Genomic DNA, 16,335 nt, shown 5'->3' on the forward strand with positions numbered 1-16,335 from the left:
AAAAAAACTAAATTAGTGCTGACACTAAGATTAGCAATATTGTAAAAGTATTGGAAAAAATAATTGCTCGTTTAATTTTTTTTTTTTTTTGATATTATATATGCTTTCCTATTCTGCCGTTCACTCCCACAGAAAAAAATAAATAAAGAGAAATGAAACACTCCATCTTTTTTTTTTTCTTCGTTCTCTCTATACTAATCTCGTTGTATGTATGGTTTCTCTATATGTGAACAATTGTACACCTATTTGTACGTATTGATTTCTCAAGATAACAAGAAAGGAGAAAAGAGAAAAGAAAAAAAAAAAAAAAAAACACATTTATAACGTTTTAGTAAGCAATAATGCAGCGTGTGGAAACATTAGCTTCACATGTTGGCTATCGAAGCTACTGCCATATGGAACAATCTGAGAATTGTGCTATTATTATTCTTCACCAGGAGCCATTTAATGCCCTCACTACAAGTATGCGGGCAGCTATACATCATTACTTTTGTATAGCTCAGAACGATCCTAATATAAACTCTATTATTATTACTGGTGATGGTGGTGCCTTTTCCTGTGGTGTAGATACTACAGACTTTAAAGCCTCTGCACTACAGACAAGCTATGAAAATGATGTTATTCCTACTCTAGCTGCACTTACAAATATGGTTGAGGCATGTTCAAAAGTTGTGGTAGCAGCCATACATGGTATGGCCTTTTCTGGAGGATTGGAGTTAGCCCTTGCATCTCACTACCGAGTCGCTACACCAGCATCTGTATTTTCTTTTCCGGAAGTTCAACTTGGTATTGTACCTTGTGGTGGTGGGACACAACGACTCCCACGTTTAATTGGGGTACGTCCTGCTCTTGGAATGATAACGACATCAAGGAAAGTGAACGCCTACGAAGCACTTGATATGGGTCTTATAGATCACATCACAAAGGATGTTCGAGATGGAAAAAAAGATAATAATAATAATACATTTAGAAATAATAAAAAAGAAACTCTAACAAGTGGAAATCATAATGAAGCTGTTATAGTTGCACTTTCTATGTTAAAAAAGTGGAAAAACCCACGACGTCTCTCGTGTGAAAATGGAAAGCTCGGGAATACTTTTTTTAACCGTCTTGTACTAGCGTGGATGAAACGGGAAATTATGAAAAAGACTCCAAAAGGTGTGAAGGCGCCTCTTTTTTGTCTTGAGGCTATTCAAGCTGCTATCACAGCACCATCCTTTGCGGATGGACTAAAGGAAGAAATGAGACTCTTTTTAGAAGCTATGGAATCACCTGAAGCTTCTGCTATGCAACATCTATTACGTTCTTCTCGTGAAGCACTTCGCAGTATTCCCGCATCACTACCCGGTGTGGGGACACCTTCTATAGGATGTGGAATTTCTATTCGACGTTTGGGTGTTATTGGGTGTGGTACTGTTGGTATGGGCGTTGTCCTCCTCGCGTTACGCACACGACTCCCAGTGGTTGTTGTGGAACTTAACGAAGAACGGTGTCAGCAGGTACTCTCTGCGTTGCGGGCAGAGTTGGAGATTGATGTGGCGAATAACCTTCTCTCTCAAGAGCAGCACAAACTTTGTTTGACGATGTTATCCATTATCCCATATAATGGTGATCTTCTCTCAGCAATGCGTGGGGTGGACTTGCTCCTGGAATGCGTCAGCGAGGATCTTGAGCTTAAGAAAAAAATATTTGCCCGTATGAGTACAGTGTGCTCTCCTGAATGCGTTATGGCTTCCAGCACTTCTTCATTGAGAGTAGGTGAATTAGCAAAGGTGACACAGAGACCAGAAAAGGTAATTGGAATGCATTTTATCCCTCCATCCGATATTACACCATTGTTGGAGATTGCACAAGGAGAGTGTACAGATCGTTATACTCTGCTGCAGGCAGTTCGACTTGGTCGACTATTTCATAAGGCCATAGTTATAACCAATGATGTCGGTGCACGACTGACTACCCGACTTTTTTCTACATGCATGTATCAGTCATTTGCTATGTTAGAGCAGGGAGCCTTCCCTTTTGAGATTGATCGCGCCTTGCGGATGTTTGGTTTTCGTATTGGTGTATTCGCTTTGGAAGACTTGGCAGGATTGGATTTCAGCGCTAAAATTCGTGGAGCTCTACAGAAACATGGCAGATCACCTTTCCCCGCTGCGGATGTTTTTACCATCTCGCAGCTTTTGGTAGAAGAAGGTCGTCTTGGCCAAAAGACTGGTCGAGGATGGTACAGTTACGAGAGTGGGAGTCTCCTTGGTGCGGTGGATGATCTCCTGCACAGTGCGAGACGTGAGGAGGAGGAAGAGGGAGAAGATCGTGTAGCCTCATGGGGTGTGTGGAGAAAAGGCGGAGCGAAGTTAAGACGAAAGCCACGGCCTGATCGGGCAGTGGAGTTGCTGATTCTTGACGTTTGCAGACGAAAAGAAATTTTACGTCGTGACATTAGCGCCAAAGAGATTGTTGAACGTTTTTTATTTGTTGCCATTAACGAGGCGGCTAAACTATTGGGTGAGGGAGTGGTGTCGAGCTCAGCGGCAGTGGATGTCGCCTTGACGTTTGGCTATGGATTTCCTGCTTGGAAAGGTGGTCTATGTTATTATGCAGATAAATTTGGATTGGCGAATGTAGTTTGCCGCATGCACATCTACAATCGTGCCCTTGGCGATGCACTGTTTCCACCACCGTGTGAAGAGTTGGTAGCCATGGCGTCATCACAGCAGACGTTTCGATCAAAATGGCCTTAGCAAGAAGAAGAAAAGAGGAAGAAGAAAAGATGGAATGAAGTGTATATAATGAGAGCAAGTCATTCTATAAAGAAGAAGAAAAAGAGGAAGTGAGGTTCTTTCTTTGTTCCTCTTTCTCTCTTTTTCTCTCTCTCTCTCTCTATCAGAGTGTGTGTGTTTTTGATTTCCAATATATACAAACGAATGAACTGTGCCGCGATAGTAAGGATATGAGGGGAATAGAAAGGACTACCAACTGTGGTAAAGGCATAAAGGAGGAAGGAAAAATTAACAGATAATGTGGCTCACCCGTTTTTTTCTCTAGTTGATTGCTATTTCTGCTCTTGCTTCTTTTACCCTGGTGGAGCGCGGGGGTTCCGTGAGTAATAACGCAGTAAGAGACGGTAGTAAGAAAACTGCCTCGTATGATGTGTTTATTTCTCTCTTCTTTGTTTCTGTCGTTATACATGTATATATATATATATATATATATATATATATATTTGGTTAGTTGAATTGCATGCTTCTAATTATTTTCTAACCTTATTTTCTCCTTTCTTTTTTTTTCTTTCTTCCTCTCCACTTTCATCATGTTAGATAAGGAGAGGTAACGCGGGTTTAGATTGATTGGGAATTTGTATTGGCGTAGCCGTTCTTAGTGTTGAAAGCGAAAAAGGAAAAAAAAAAAAAAAACGGCAGGAAAAAAAAAAAAAGAGGTGGAGTGAGTTAAATTTCAAGGGGAGTTGATCTGATTCAATATGCTGCGCCGATGTTTTCCGTGTCGGGGAATTGTGGAAACCGTGACGAAAGACAATTATGTGCTTTCCCGTCTCTCTAATGGACTACGTGTGCTTACATGTGATGACGGAAACGGTATTACTGGTATGGGTCTTTTCATGCTAAATGGAACAAAGTTTGAGGATGAAAGCAATGCAGGATCTGCTGCTGTATTTGAGTCACTTCCGCTTCTGAGTAATCAGATATATACTGATCGTGAGATTAGTCAATCCCTTGGTGTGCTTGGTAATGCCTTCAAGGTAACAAATAATAAGGAGGCCATGTCAGTGATGCTTATGGTACCACGATATCACCAACGTGATGGACTGGAATTACTTAACGCAATGTGTCTACACCCTACACAAAATAAAGATTGCTTTGAAATTGCAAAGAAGAAGGCACTTGAACGTGCTTTTGTATACAGCCGTGATGCGACCAGTATGTGTTTTGAGCTTGTACATGAAGCAGGTTGGAATGGTAAAGGACTTGGTCGTCCACTTAACCCAAAAGAGGAAGAACTCAACAGACTCACACTGGAGAAATTTACCGCTTTTCATCGTGCCTGTACACGGCCGGAGCGTACTGTACTCGCCGCCACAGGTGTTGCGGATCATAAACTCTTCGCTACTGAGGCGGAGCGTATTCTGCAGTTTGACAGTGAGCCCGTGCAGTTATGTACATCCAGTCATCATCCATACACCGGTGGAAGCCGATTGGTACAGCAGACAGAAGCACCTGAGAGTATGAATAAATTTCAGGAGAAAAATCTCAGTCATGTTGCCTTGTTTTATCAAGGTGTTCCAATTAATCACCCGGATTATTATACTATTAGTGTGATTCAAACACTTCTTGGTGGTGGGACGTCCTTTAGTTCTGGTGGACCTGGTAAAGGTATGCAAACCAAACTATTTCGTGAGGTACTAAACAGAGAAGGTTTTCTACATGGATTGGAATGTATTACGGCATGGTATAGTGATGGGGGTCTTATTGGACTTTACGGTAGTGCACCGCATGAGTCTGTGTATGCATTGCTGAAAGTAATGATTTACCAAGCTGCCTCTATCTGTCAACGTGTTAGTCCTGAGCATCTGGAGATGGCGAAGAATCAATTACGTTCACAGTTAATTCTCCTTGGAGAGGGACGTGAACAATTGTTATCTGATATGGGATTCAATATGGTTGTACACAATCATATCATTACAGCCAATGAGACAGTGGAAGGGACACGAGATATCACGCTGAGTGGATTAAAACGCGTCTGTGCAGATATGGTACGCAAACCTCTTACCTTTGCGGTATATGGAGAGACAAGAAATATGCCCTCTCATGCCAAATTGGAGGAGGCACTGCGTAAAACGTACGAGAAGATGAATTAAGAAATTATTTTTCTATATTGTTGTTGTTGTTGTTGTTGTTATTGTTATTGTTACTGTTGTTTTTGCCTTCTCATACTCTCTCTCTCTCTCTTTTTTTCTTTGTTCTGACTCTTATTTTTCTTGTGGTTATTTTCTTGATTGATTCGCAATCCGATATAATTTTCTTTTTTCCTCTTTTTTTCTTTTTCTCTTTTTAACTTTGTAGATAGATGAACTAAAATTATCACTTAAGGTTTTAGGTGAAGAGAGGGGTAATAATATTGGTATGTTGTGAGGTTTTTTTTTTTTTTTTTCTGTTTTTCTTCGCGCATAACACTCTTACTTTCTATATTCTTTTCTTATATGTAATATCGTCTCTGTTGACCGACTGGATAATATAAGAAAGAAAAGATTTTTGCAAAAACTTTTGGGTGGCTTCGTAAGTTAAGTCGTTGTGTTGAGGGACGCTGCAGACGTTTCACATGGGCGTATCTTTACAGAGAGAAAGAGGAGAGATACTTGAGGATATAGACAGCAGTCCGAAACCTTTTTGAAAGGGAATCCTTAGGGAGGTAATATATATATATATATATATATATATATATATATATATATATTACTATCGTAATCCATGTTAATAATAATAACAATAATAATACATTTCTTGGCAACATGGCGAAAATAATGGCTCGCGTCGAAAGGATGGAATGAATCCGTAAGTGTGGATACATTCACTGTATATTTTTTCTTTTTCTTGTTCTTATTATTGTTAGTGTTTGATTAGATTTAGCCTTGTCCTGACTGTTTGTTCTCTGGACACAGAAGATGCTTTGCATGGATTGTCAGGTAATTTATGGGTTTCTTTGTTTTTTTTTCCCCCTTTGCTTCGAATGAATACATATCAAATTTAAGAAAAGTATTTAGAAAAAAAAAGAACAAGAGAACAACGGCTGTCCTTCGAGGACGTGTAATTAGTACGATCTGATTTTATTTATTTATTATTTATTTATTCCTGTGCGAAGGAAAAAAACATAATGACGGCTTCAAATCAAACAGGTTTTACCAGCAACACCACCACCACCACCAACAACAACAACAACAGCAGCATTAGTGGTAATATGAATAATGATAATAATACCATGATTTTTATTGTAGCAACCATTATTTTTGCTCTTGTGATTGCACGTGTGTTGGCCAAATATGTACTTCGAGGTGCTGGTATTACTTCCCGTCATCGTCACTCGGCTTTACTTATTGGTCTCTGCGGGAGTGGTAAAACGGCACTCTTTGCACAGTTGATCGCACAGAAACGTATCAAGACACGAACAAGTATGAAGGCGAATCGCGCCGTTATGACATTACGGTCAAAACATAGCATTACAAACAATGGAAAACAGGAGGATGATTCTACTGATAATAAATTAACAAAAACGGTATCTAATACTAATACTAATACTGCTGCGGTAGGTGCACCTGTTGAAGTGGTGGATTACCCTGGACATCGTCGTTTGCGTGACTCACTTACATCTGATTTGGAAGAGGCAAATAAAGTTATTCTTGTTGTGGATACAGTTACTATACAAGATGATCGTCAAGAAGGAGCTCAGGCATTAGCAGAACTTGTAGTTTCTGTATTTACTTCTCCTGCTTTTTATGGTGTAAAACGTGTTTTGGTGGCATGTACGAAGAGGGATGAATTAACAAGTTACTCTGCAAAAGCGGTAAAGAAAATTTTAGAGGCGGAGATTACACGTTGTATTGCTACACGGCGTGGTGATGTGCAGAGTCTTGACAGTATTGTCAATGCATCTGGAATTGCTGTTGGGCGAAAAAAGAATAAATCTGGAGCTAGTGGTAGAAATAATAATAGTAATCTCAGTAGAGGTGGAAAAGTACATGAATTGTTACTGGGGGAATCGGGCAAGTTTACCTTTGATGACTTTCCGGTTCCTGTTGTGTTTGTGGATGTTTCTTCCTACGTCTCACCTACAGAACACCCGTTTAACGTGGAAGCTGTGCGTGAATTTGTGGATGAGAAGATATAAAGAGAAGAATTTCTGATAAATTTGGTATTTGTTATGCGGAGTTGTCTCTTTTTTTTTTTTTTCTTTCTTTTCATGTTTGTGTTCTAAATGTGTGCAACTATACAAGTTATATATATATATATATATACTTCTTTAAAGCTATGTCCTCTCTCTCTCTCTCTCTCGTAGATTTATAATTTTTATTTCATACCGTTTAACCATACTCACTTTTTTCTTTTCTTTTCTTTTCTTATTATTCCTAGCACCACTGGTGGTATCCTCCGCGAGACCATATATATATATTTATATATATAAACACTCACTCCCACCCCTTGGAAGATGAAAAAGCAGTACTCGAGCGAGTTCAGCACCCACGGCCGCATGCTCTCGTCCAACAAGCAGTCGACGGAGCGGAGCAGCAACAGCATCCGGCAGAGCACCCGCTCCCGCCGCACGAAAGGCGAGCCGCACCCCCGCCCGCACGAACAGCGGCAGGAACTCGAGCCGACCATTCACGTCCTCGACAACGGCGTGGACCGGACGCCTCTCCCGCTGCAGCAGCGGCCGGGGGGCGGCGGGGGAGTCCAGCGGGATGTTCGTCCGCCCGCCGGCTCCATCAGCGCTTTGCTGCCGGTGGAGAGCAGTTCCCTCTTTCACTCCTCCGTGCTGAACAGTTCCACCGATCAGTTTGGATTCACCTCCAGCGCTAGCGTCGGTATTGGTAGTCCCTCACATGTGGGACTTCTCACAGGATCTTCCTCATCTCTTACAAGCGTCTCTATAGACCGAAGAGGTTCTACCATCTCGAGCGGATCGATTTTTGGACCATCAGCCGCTATGGGAGCGCATACACAATTTCAGCAAGGGTCTTTTGATGAACATGCAGGAATGCCAGAGGAGAAGATGCATGTCTACAGTCGAGAAGAACGAAGGGCATGGTTGGATTGTAAAACAACAGTTGTTCTTACAGAGACTCCTACTATAATGTTATATACGCATCAAGATGAAATTGTCTCAAATGAGAATAAGAATATTGTATCGCAGGTACAAGAGCGAAATGATTACTACTCTGCTCTTGTAGAAGCAAAGAGGGTAGATGAGGGAACACGGTTTCAGGAAAAGGGTTCATGGACGTTTGTACCACCAAAGAAATCTATTCACTGTGCTATTCATCCCTCACCTAAAAAAAATGCAGGAGCTTTGCAAGTCACAACTTGGATGCTACGAGATCAGTTTGCTGCTCTTACACGAGAAGATGAATCTATGGAAGAGGAAGAGAGTGAAAATGAAGATGATGATGAGTTGGTAGAATCTGCAACCAATGGAGAGAAAGAGGCAGTATCTGAAGGAGCAGCAGATAATAGTGTTCGAAGTAATACACGATCGGCAGTATCTTGGATGTTTTCTGATTCTATATTATCAACATTACGTGTGATGGAGCGAGCTGTGGTACAAAATACGATGGAGGAAGTACAATTAATGTATAGAGGTATTACTATGGACCCTGCTGCTCACCGTATACCACGACCACCAGAGGGAGAAGAAAGAAAAACACCTGAAGATATGGATATGACAGCTACAGGAACAGCAGCAATAGCAGTAGCAGCAGCAGCAACAGCAGCAACAACAACAGAAGGAAATGATCCACAAGAAGCGGCTCTTGCTGCTGCTACTGCTGCTGTGGCAGCGGCATCTGCTCCTGTTATTAAAGCGGATCCACCACCATTAAAAATGTCAGATGATATTAAAGCATTATGGACTTTTCGTTCTCCTTCAACAAAAAACCGTGCTGTTACTTCTATGTCTTGGAATTTAAAAGAAACTGATATTTTGGCAGTAGGTTATAGTGCTTTACGAGGTGATAATATTCATCCTACAGAAGGATCTAATGGTTCATCAACAGGTGGTTTAGTTTGTTGTTGGTCATTAAAGAATCCACTCGCTCCCGAACGTGTTATTCACCTTTTAGGAGAAGCAGGTGTATCATGTGTAGCCTTCTCTTATGAATACCCAAGTCTTCTTGCAGTTGGTGATACAGATGGCAGTATTGTTATTTATGATATTCAAAAAGATACAAATGTACCTGCTATTAAAACCACACTTACAAGTGGACAACATACAAGTGCCGTATGGGAACTTAAATGGGTGGCACGAGGTAAAGAGCGAGGGGAATTTCTTATGTCTATATCTGGAGATGGTCGTGTTGTGCAGTGGGCTGTGGGTAAAACTATTGAACGAGTGGCACCTGATCTTATGACTCTTAAAAGGCAACATGGTACCACTTCTGAATCTGCCTTTGCAGATGATGGAAGTAAAAATAAACGAGGTGGTGCGAATACTACTACTTCTACTCCTGTTACAGGTACTGGACAACATCAACAACAACAACAACAACAACAACAACAACAGCAACAAAGACGCAGACATGATGCACTCTTCTCAAGACAATGTGGTGGTATGTGTCTTGATATTTCACCTGCAGATGGTACTGTTTACATTGTAGGTACAGAGGATGGTTCTATATATCAGTGTAATAAGAGTCAAACAGAGAATTATGAATTAGATTATGCACCACACTCAGAACTTGTCTATCGTGTGCGATGGTCACCATATAGTGATAACTACTTTCTCACATGCTCAGCGGACTGGAGTTCACGACTTTACCGCGTTGGACAGTCCGCACAACTTCTCACATTTGATAGTCCTAATCAAAATGCTGTACAAGATGTAGCATGGTCCTATACAAACTCTACAACATTTGCCACTGTTACAGCACAGGGAAATGTGGAATTGTGGTCTATTACGGATTCTATTCATCCCCGATCACGTGTGCAGTTTGTGGATCAACGCCGTCTTTCAAGTGTTTCTTTCGCTGAACAAGATGCTGCTGTTATAGTGGTTGGGGATGAAAAAGGTGATGTGACGGTATTCCGTCTTCTTGCACCGTGCTATAGTAGTATGAACATGGTGGCAGATGAACAGGAACAAGCACTTGAGGAAGCCATCCGCAAGGCCACCTCATAGAAAGAAAAAGAAAAAGAGAAAGAGCGAGATATACATCTACTATTACTACTATTACTATTTTTATTATTATTGCCAACTACTGTATCTGCTGAAACAAGAGAAAGTGGATTTTTTTTTTTTTTTTCTGACGAGCGAATATGCATTTATATATATATAGCTGATAAAAAGGAAAGTGAAGAGTTGAATAGAATGACGTGAACGTTAAAAGACGAAAAAAAGAGTGAGAAAAAACAAAAAGAATGACTAACGCTATAACAATAGCATGAAAATTAGAAAGAGAATTTAAAGGTGCCGGGAAGTTTAAATACTATACCGCCCCTTTCTACGTACTCATAGTACGTAGCCACAATGTATATAAGAAAGGTCGATTACAAGAACAGCAACAAAAAAAAAAAAGGTAGAGAGAGTAAGCAGGTATAAAAATGACGCTGGAATTGGAAAGGTGTCTACGATACCTATATACACTTTCACAGAGACATACAGAAAAAAATAGATAAATAGATACAGACATTCTGATATGAATGAGGGTAACCCATTATTTGTTATACATATTCTTTATATGCTCTTTTATTTTATTTTCTATTTTTTTTTTTCTCTTTAAATAGTGCTTAAACTCATTACCCACTTGGTGTATAGTTCGTGGAAACGAGGTGGGGGAGAAATCGAGTATAGTATTACATAGGAAAAAAACTAGTGTAAAGAAGTCTACTCTCTATCTCCTGAAAAATAAGGAGAAATACCATCTAGAAGAAAATCAACTGCAGAGAATAGTCGTTGATTTTTTTTTTTTTTTTGTTTTAATATTTTCTGCGTTTGTAAACATGTCCTCAGATCCTGATCAAAATGAGGAAGTCCCACAGCAACCAGTAGAGACTCCTGAAGAAACAACGCAGGAACCACAAGAACTCCAAGATGAACAAGAAGAACCGCAAGAAGAACCACAAGAAGATGAACCACAAGAAGAACCTCAAGAACTGCTAGAGGAACCTCAAGAAGAACCGCAGGAATTGGAAAATGAACAAGAGGAACCGCAGGAATTGGAAAATGAACAAGAAGAACCGCGGGAATTGGAAAATGAACAAGAGGAACCACATCCTTTGGATCCTCAGGAGGATGTAAAAAATGAAGAAACAGCAACGCAGGAAACCGATATAGTCTCAGAGAAACAACATCTGCAATCCACCGAACGAGATGTTTCTCACGGTGGACACACAGATGAAGCCACAGAGGCATATTATGAAGGTGTAGTTTTACAGCCTTCTATTGGTAGACGTGCTGTTCTGCGTAGTTCTGGTTACATCTCCAACACCCCAGAGGATCGTAGTACTGTCACGAAAGAAGGAGGACAGGGAAGTGTGGCGGATTATAAATCTCAAATGTCAGAAACCCTTCCACCATCCACAAGTCGAACAACGCCTGGGCCAGCAAATACAGTAGATGTGGAAGGTGTTTCTAAAGTAGCTGATGAAACGATTGTACCTGAGCGGAAAACACCTTCTCCACTACGTTCATCATCCTTACGTCATGCAAGTTCTACTTCTATGAAACGTCGAATTATTCCTAGTGGGACTCTCACACCTTTATATACCGCTAATTACATGACGACACGAGAAGAGTATATGGCATTTCGAACACGCAATGGTGTTTCCCCTAATTATACAGGACCTGTACATGTTGTAGAGAATGTATATGTGGCATGTGCAGCCTGTAGTGCTCCTGTAGATCCCGTTACTCGTGTTCCTGCGGGTAGACTCTTCTTTCATCCTCAATGTATTCGCTGTAAACTCTGTGGTAAGTCTAGTCTCACAGAGGCCTACTTTCCAGCGATGTATAATGCTGCCATCTGCTCAGAGTGTGCGGTACGTGGACTTGGACCGTGTGTGTCCCGTGAGGCTGCAGTCGCTCGTGGAATTATTCCCGGCGCCGTGTGTGGAAATCTCGCCACTGCCATTCGTCGACATGATCGTCAACGTTCTGTGCAGCCGATTAATCAATCCACACTAGAAGGCGTCGTGCCACCCACACTTAGTATCCCGCCACTGCACAACAGGCGGAATAGCACTCACGGTACGATGGCACTTATTCGCCGTCAGCAGTATTATACACAGAATGATAATAATATTCTTTGTTTGCCGCCGGCTGCGTCCACAAGTGACTCGGTAGAACGTTCACGATCATCTTCCACCTCGCAGAAGAGAAGAAGTCGGAAAAGCATTCCAAAGTTGATGTAAAAACAAGAAGGAAAAAAAGAAAGAAAGAAAAAAAGAAAAAAAAGAACAATATATATGATCTTGATCTCACTTACTCTCTTCCTATATATGTGAGTATGAGAGTGTGGAGAAAGATAGAAAGGAGGAGAAATACGAAGTCTGACCAAGAAGGAAAAAAAAAAAAAATAAAGAGAAAAGGAGAAATATGTGGAAAGAATAAGAATAAGGTGAAAAGGATGATTTGGGTGAAAAGCATGGAAAACAAAACAAAAAAAAAAACTGAATTAAAAAGAATACAGGGTATATCGCTTTGTGTGGTAGGACACAAAAGAGAAAATGTATTTGCGCCCGTATATCTGCTTAGTTTACTGGAATTGCTTTTTTATTTCGTGTGTGGGTTCTTTTTTATTATTGCTTTTTTTCTCCCCCTTTCCCTACCATGTAGACGTAATCTCTATTTTTCTGCTTATACATAAATGTACTAAAATGCTTATATATGAATAAGTAATAAACACATATATATATGTGTTGATATACAATATGTTCTTGTTTGTATATGCGTTTTCTTTTTATATAAATATAAATAGTTATATATATATGTATTTATGAAATGGTGTTTGCATTTTTTATTATTATTTCGGAAAGTTGCATCATCCTTTTAAATATTGTAGTTCCCATTCACACCTTTTTTTTTCCTTTTTACCTTTTCTTTCAAATGACAAGAGTGACATAGGGGGATCTGTTTTCATTTATGAGTACCTCTAGTTTACTTTTGTGTTTGTTGTTTTCTTTCCTCCTTTTTTTTTCTTTTTCTTAGTATTCCTTTCTCTCTTCTTTTTTTTCTTTTTTTTTTTTTTCTACTACAATTATTTGCAAATGGGTGAACCTCTATCACCCTGTATTCTATCCTTCTTCTCACTTTCCCTTTAGTGGACTTCTCTATCTAACCACATCTGCTTCACAACATCCCTTTCTTTTTCTTTTTTCTCTCTTCTCTCTCTCTTCTCTCTCTCTCTCTCTCTCTCTATCTATCTATCTATATATATATATATATATATATAGATATATATATATTCAGTATGGATCTCAAGTACGACCGGCAGCTGCGGTTGTGGGGCACTGATGGGCAGCGGGCCCTCGCAGCGGCACACGTTTTTCTTCTCGGCGCCACCGCCACTGCTGCTGAAACTCTAAAGAATTTAATTCTCCCTGGAGTTGCCCGCTACACTATTGTTGATAATGCCCTTCTCACACCAGAGGCATTAGGGAATAATTTCTTTGTTACGATGGAGGATTATTTAGAGCGACGCCCGTTGGCTCAGGCACTCGTGCAGCATTTGAATGAATTAAATATATACAGTTCTGTAGGCAAAGCCATTGTGGACTCGTGTGAGGCGTGGGTGGAGAGATTTATATCTCAACAAACTCTCATGAATGAAATAATAACAGCAGAGGAACAACAACAACAAATAAGAGAAGAAGAAGAAGAGGAAGAAAGATGGAAAAACATGCCAACTCTTATTGTAGCCACACCGAAACTTCCTGCAGCATCTCTTCGTCGTCTTGCATCTTATTTAAAGAATGAAACAAACATACCGTTAGTGTATATTCAAACTACGGGTCTTATTGGATTAATCCATATACAAGAAAAGGAACGACTTATTATTCATACAGAACCTAAACCAGAAACTCTTGTAGAAGATCTTCGTATCTTTAATCCATTTCCATCTCTTCAGGGATGGTTTCTCTCACATAATCCAGAGAATAATGAATTATTTGAGGATAATCTTGAATTACATAGTCATCTCCCATGGATTGCAATTCTTTATCATGCTCTTCAACGTCTTCGAAGTGAACGTGGAGAACCAGAGTTTATACCAACTACAAAGGCAGATTATGATATGTTAAAGAAAGTTATTATTTCTTTTATTCGTCGTCCATCACCACCACAAGAGGGATTTATGGAAGCTCTTGAAAAATGTCGTACCGTTCTGAATAGACCTTCTCATTTACCCTTGACACTTTTAAAAGTATTAGAGGATCCTCGAGTAGAAGGAAAAAAAAAGATAATTTCATCATTTCATCATCCATATTATCATTATTATTATAATCATTATCATCATGATGATGGTAAATCCTTAGAGAGAATTACACCACTTTGTTGGGCTGTGATAAAAGGTATTAAACGATTTATCGCAGAAAATAATGGAGTTCCCCCATTCTGTGGATATATACCCGATATCACCACTACCACTCAGTGGTATAGTGAATTAACCGCTATTTATACAGAAAAAATGAAGGAAGACTGTTCAAGAGTCTTTAAATATGCATTGGAGGAATTTATAGATGCCGATATAAATAATAATGATGAAACATGTTTATTGGAGTTAACAAAGGCATTAATACAGAATTTATGGACACTCCAATTAATAAACTCTTCCCCTGATCTGGATGAAGAAGTATGGGTTTCCCTTCAGCAAGAACGTTTTACACAGTACTTTTTAAATTGTAGTAATGAGGAGGAACGATTTACGGTAGAATTGTATGCGGCTCTTTTGGCTGCACGATACTTTGAGGAACAATATGGACGTCCACCCGGCTCTATATATGAAACTCCATATAAACAAGATATTATGTGGAAAGATGATGCAAAGGAACTTTTACGTATTGTGGAAATATCACGACAAGGAGAATCTCACAGTGACTGTAGTGATACTATTCATAATAATAATAATAATAATAATAATAATAATAATAATAATAATAATAATAGTGATAGTAATAGTAATCTTACTTTAAAAGCATGTATGGAACTGGCACGATTTGGTGGAGGTGAACCGGCTTTCATGGCTTCCATTATTGGAGCTGCGGCGGCGCAGGAGTGTATTAAATTGATCCAACACCGTCGAGTGCCTATTCAACAACCGCTGGTCTTTGATGGATATAGGAGTTGTTTCTGGCTTATTCCTCCTCTCTCTTCAAGGTAGGGTGATCATGTCGGTGATATTGTTTGTTTGTTTTTTATTATTATTATTATTATTATTATTATTAATTATTATTATTCATTATTATTGGTATTATTATTATTGGTGTTGTTATTATTATTTATTTATTTTATTTTTTTTGTTTTGGTTGATGTTCTTCGTCTTATTATTCTTATTATTATTTGCTTGATTACTATTTGTGTTTATCACTTGATGGGAAATGAAATAGCTAAAAAAAATAATAGGAGCTTGTGAAAAGAATATGCGTCCGGTTTTGGTCTACTAAAATTTTTGGGTTTGAGTTATGTTTTACTTTCCCTCTCTCTTGGGTTTGTTTGTAGTCAAAGAGCCTCGGTTTTAATCGAATAGAAAGGATCTAAGATTTGGTTTTTTCTTTTTAAGTTTAAGGATTGCAAGTATGGCTTTGATCCCTTACTCTTTTGAGCAGTGGGAACAGCTCGGGAGGAGCTTGGAAAGTCATGTTCGCCAACATGGACCTACTACGGTAAGTTTCGCTGTGGTGAATGGGGATTCCGTAACACGTTGCGAAGCCCGTGCCACATGTTCTGACCGTGGCCTCGTTTTGGAGGATGGTGGCACATGGAAAGTTTGGTATGATTCCTCCTTTTTCAATCGGGTTGCAGATATGCACACCCCGGAGGTACCTCATTTTGAGGCCCAGTTTTTGGTTCCGCTTCTTTCAGCGATCAAAAACGTTGGATGGGAGCAAGGTGTTCTTGCCGCTCAGCGCGATGCGTTTAACAGGGAATACGCACAAGCATCGGCAGATTTCCAACAAAAATGGGCATTACTAGAGCGACAAGCAGCGGCGGAACAGCACCGAACGGCTGCAATGGCAGAGCAAGAGGAGCTTCTGCGTCAGAGGGTCGTGCAGTTCCAGCAACAGTGCACCGCCTTTGAAGAGTACAGAAACAAGGCGGCCCAGGATTTGGAACAAATGCACAGGGAAGTGACAGCGAAGCAAGAGATGCTCACTGAATTAATGGCGAAACTCAAGAAAGAAACGCAGGACGTGCCCCAAACGCAGCCGAAGATGGCCGATCGATGGGTGGATCCAATGGAGGATTCCCCTTTGCGGCAAAAAACACGCCCACAAGTGGCGAAGACCACGGCATTCACGCACGGCGCGCCAACATCGACGGGGGGTGGGGGAAATCTACCGCCCCCACCACGAGCAACGCACTTCATAGATGAAGAGGGCGAAGATAATAATGGCGTTT

The 16,335-nt window shown here is 40.1% G+C and overlaps 7 protein-coding genes across 7 annotated transcripts; all 7 read left to right on the forward strand.

The window, feature by feature from the left end:
• Positions 1-341: 341 nt before the first annotated feature.
• Positions 342-2,741, forward strand: TM35_000231800 (enoyl-CoA hydratase/Enoyl-CoA isomerase/3-hydroxyacyl-CoA dehydrogenase; the record flags this gene model as incomplete). Its single annotated transcript, XM_029027420.1, has 1 exon — positions 342-2,741. One exon carries the CDS (start codon positions 342-344, stop codon positions 2,739-2,741), a length of 2,400 nt encoding a protein of 799 aa, XP_028881275.1.
• Positions 2,742-3,478: 737 nt separating this feature from the next.
• TM35_000231810 (mitochondrial processing peptidase alpha subunit) lies at positions 3,479-4,873 on the forward strand (the record flags this gene model as incomplete). The annotated part of the gene is made up of 1 exon (XM_029027421.1): positions 3,479-4,873. The coding sequence occupies one exon, from the start codon at positions 3,479-3,481 to the stop codon at positions 4,871-4,873; it is 1,395 nt and encodes a 464-aa protein (XP_028881276.1).
• Positions 4,874-5,886: 1,013 nt separating this feature from the next.
• On the forward strand, positions 5,887-6,897 carry TM35_000231820 (uncharacterized protein; the record flags this gene model as incomplete). Its single annotated transcript, XM_029027422.1, has 1 exon — positions 5,887-6,897. The coding sequence occupies one exon, from the start codon at positions 5,887-5,889 to the stop codon at positions 6,895-6,897; it is 1,011 nt and encodes a 336-aa protein (XP_028881277.1).
• A 318-nt stretch (positions 6,898-7,215) lies between these two features.
• On the forward strand, positions 7,216-9,900 carry TM35_000231830 (putative dynein intermediate chain; the record flags this gene model as incomplete). Its single annotated transcript, XM_029027423.1, has 1 exon — positions 7,216-9,900. The coding sequence occupies one exon, from the start codon at positions 7,216-7,218 to the stop codon at positions 9,898-9,900; it is 2,685 nt and encodes an 894-aa protein (XP_028881278.1).
• Positions 9,901-10,721: 821 nt separating this feature from the next.
• TM35_000231840 (uncharacterized protein) lies at positions 10,722-12,131 on the forward strand (the record flags this gene model as incomplete). Its single annotated transcript, XM_029027424.1, has 1 exon — positions 10,722-12,131. The coding sequence occupies one exon, from the start codon at positions 10,722-10,724 to the stop codon at positions 12,129-12,131; it is 1,410 nt and encodes a 469-aa protein (XP_028881279.1).
• A 1,058-nt stretch (positions 12,132-13,189) lies between these two features.
• On the forward strand, positions 13,190-15,097 carry TM35_000231850 (ubiquitin activating enzyme; the record flags this gene model as incomplete). The annotated part of the gene is made up of 1 exon (XM_029027425.1): positions 13,190-15,097. One exon carries the CDS (start codon positions 13,190-13,192, stop codon positions 15,095-15,097), a length of 1,908 nt encoding a protein of 635 aa, XP_028881280.1.
• Positions 15,098-15,512: 415 nt separating this feature from the next.
• Positions 15,513-16,334, forward strand: TM35_000231860 (helicase-like protein; the record flags this gene model as incomplete). Its single annotated transcript, XM_029027426.1, has 1 exon — positions 15,513-16,334. A coding segment is annotated over one exon (822 nt), but the record flags the coding sequence as incomplete, so codon positions are not given.
• Position 16,335: the final 1 nt, after the last annotated feature.

Source organism: Trypanosoma theileri, assembly GCF_002087225.1.
Source record: "Trypanosoma theileri isolate Edinburgh chromosome Unknown TM35_Tth_23_V1, whole genome shotgun sequence".
NCBI lineage: Eukaryota > Euglenozoa > Kinetoplastea > Trypanosomatida > Trypanosomatidae > Trypanosoma > Trypanosoma theileri.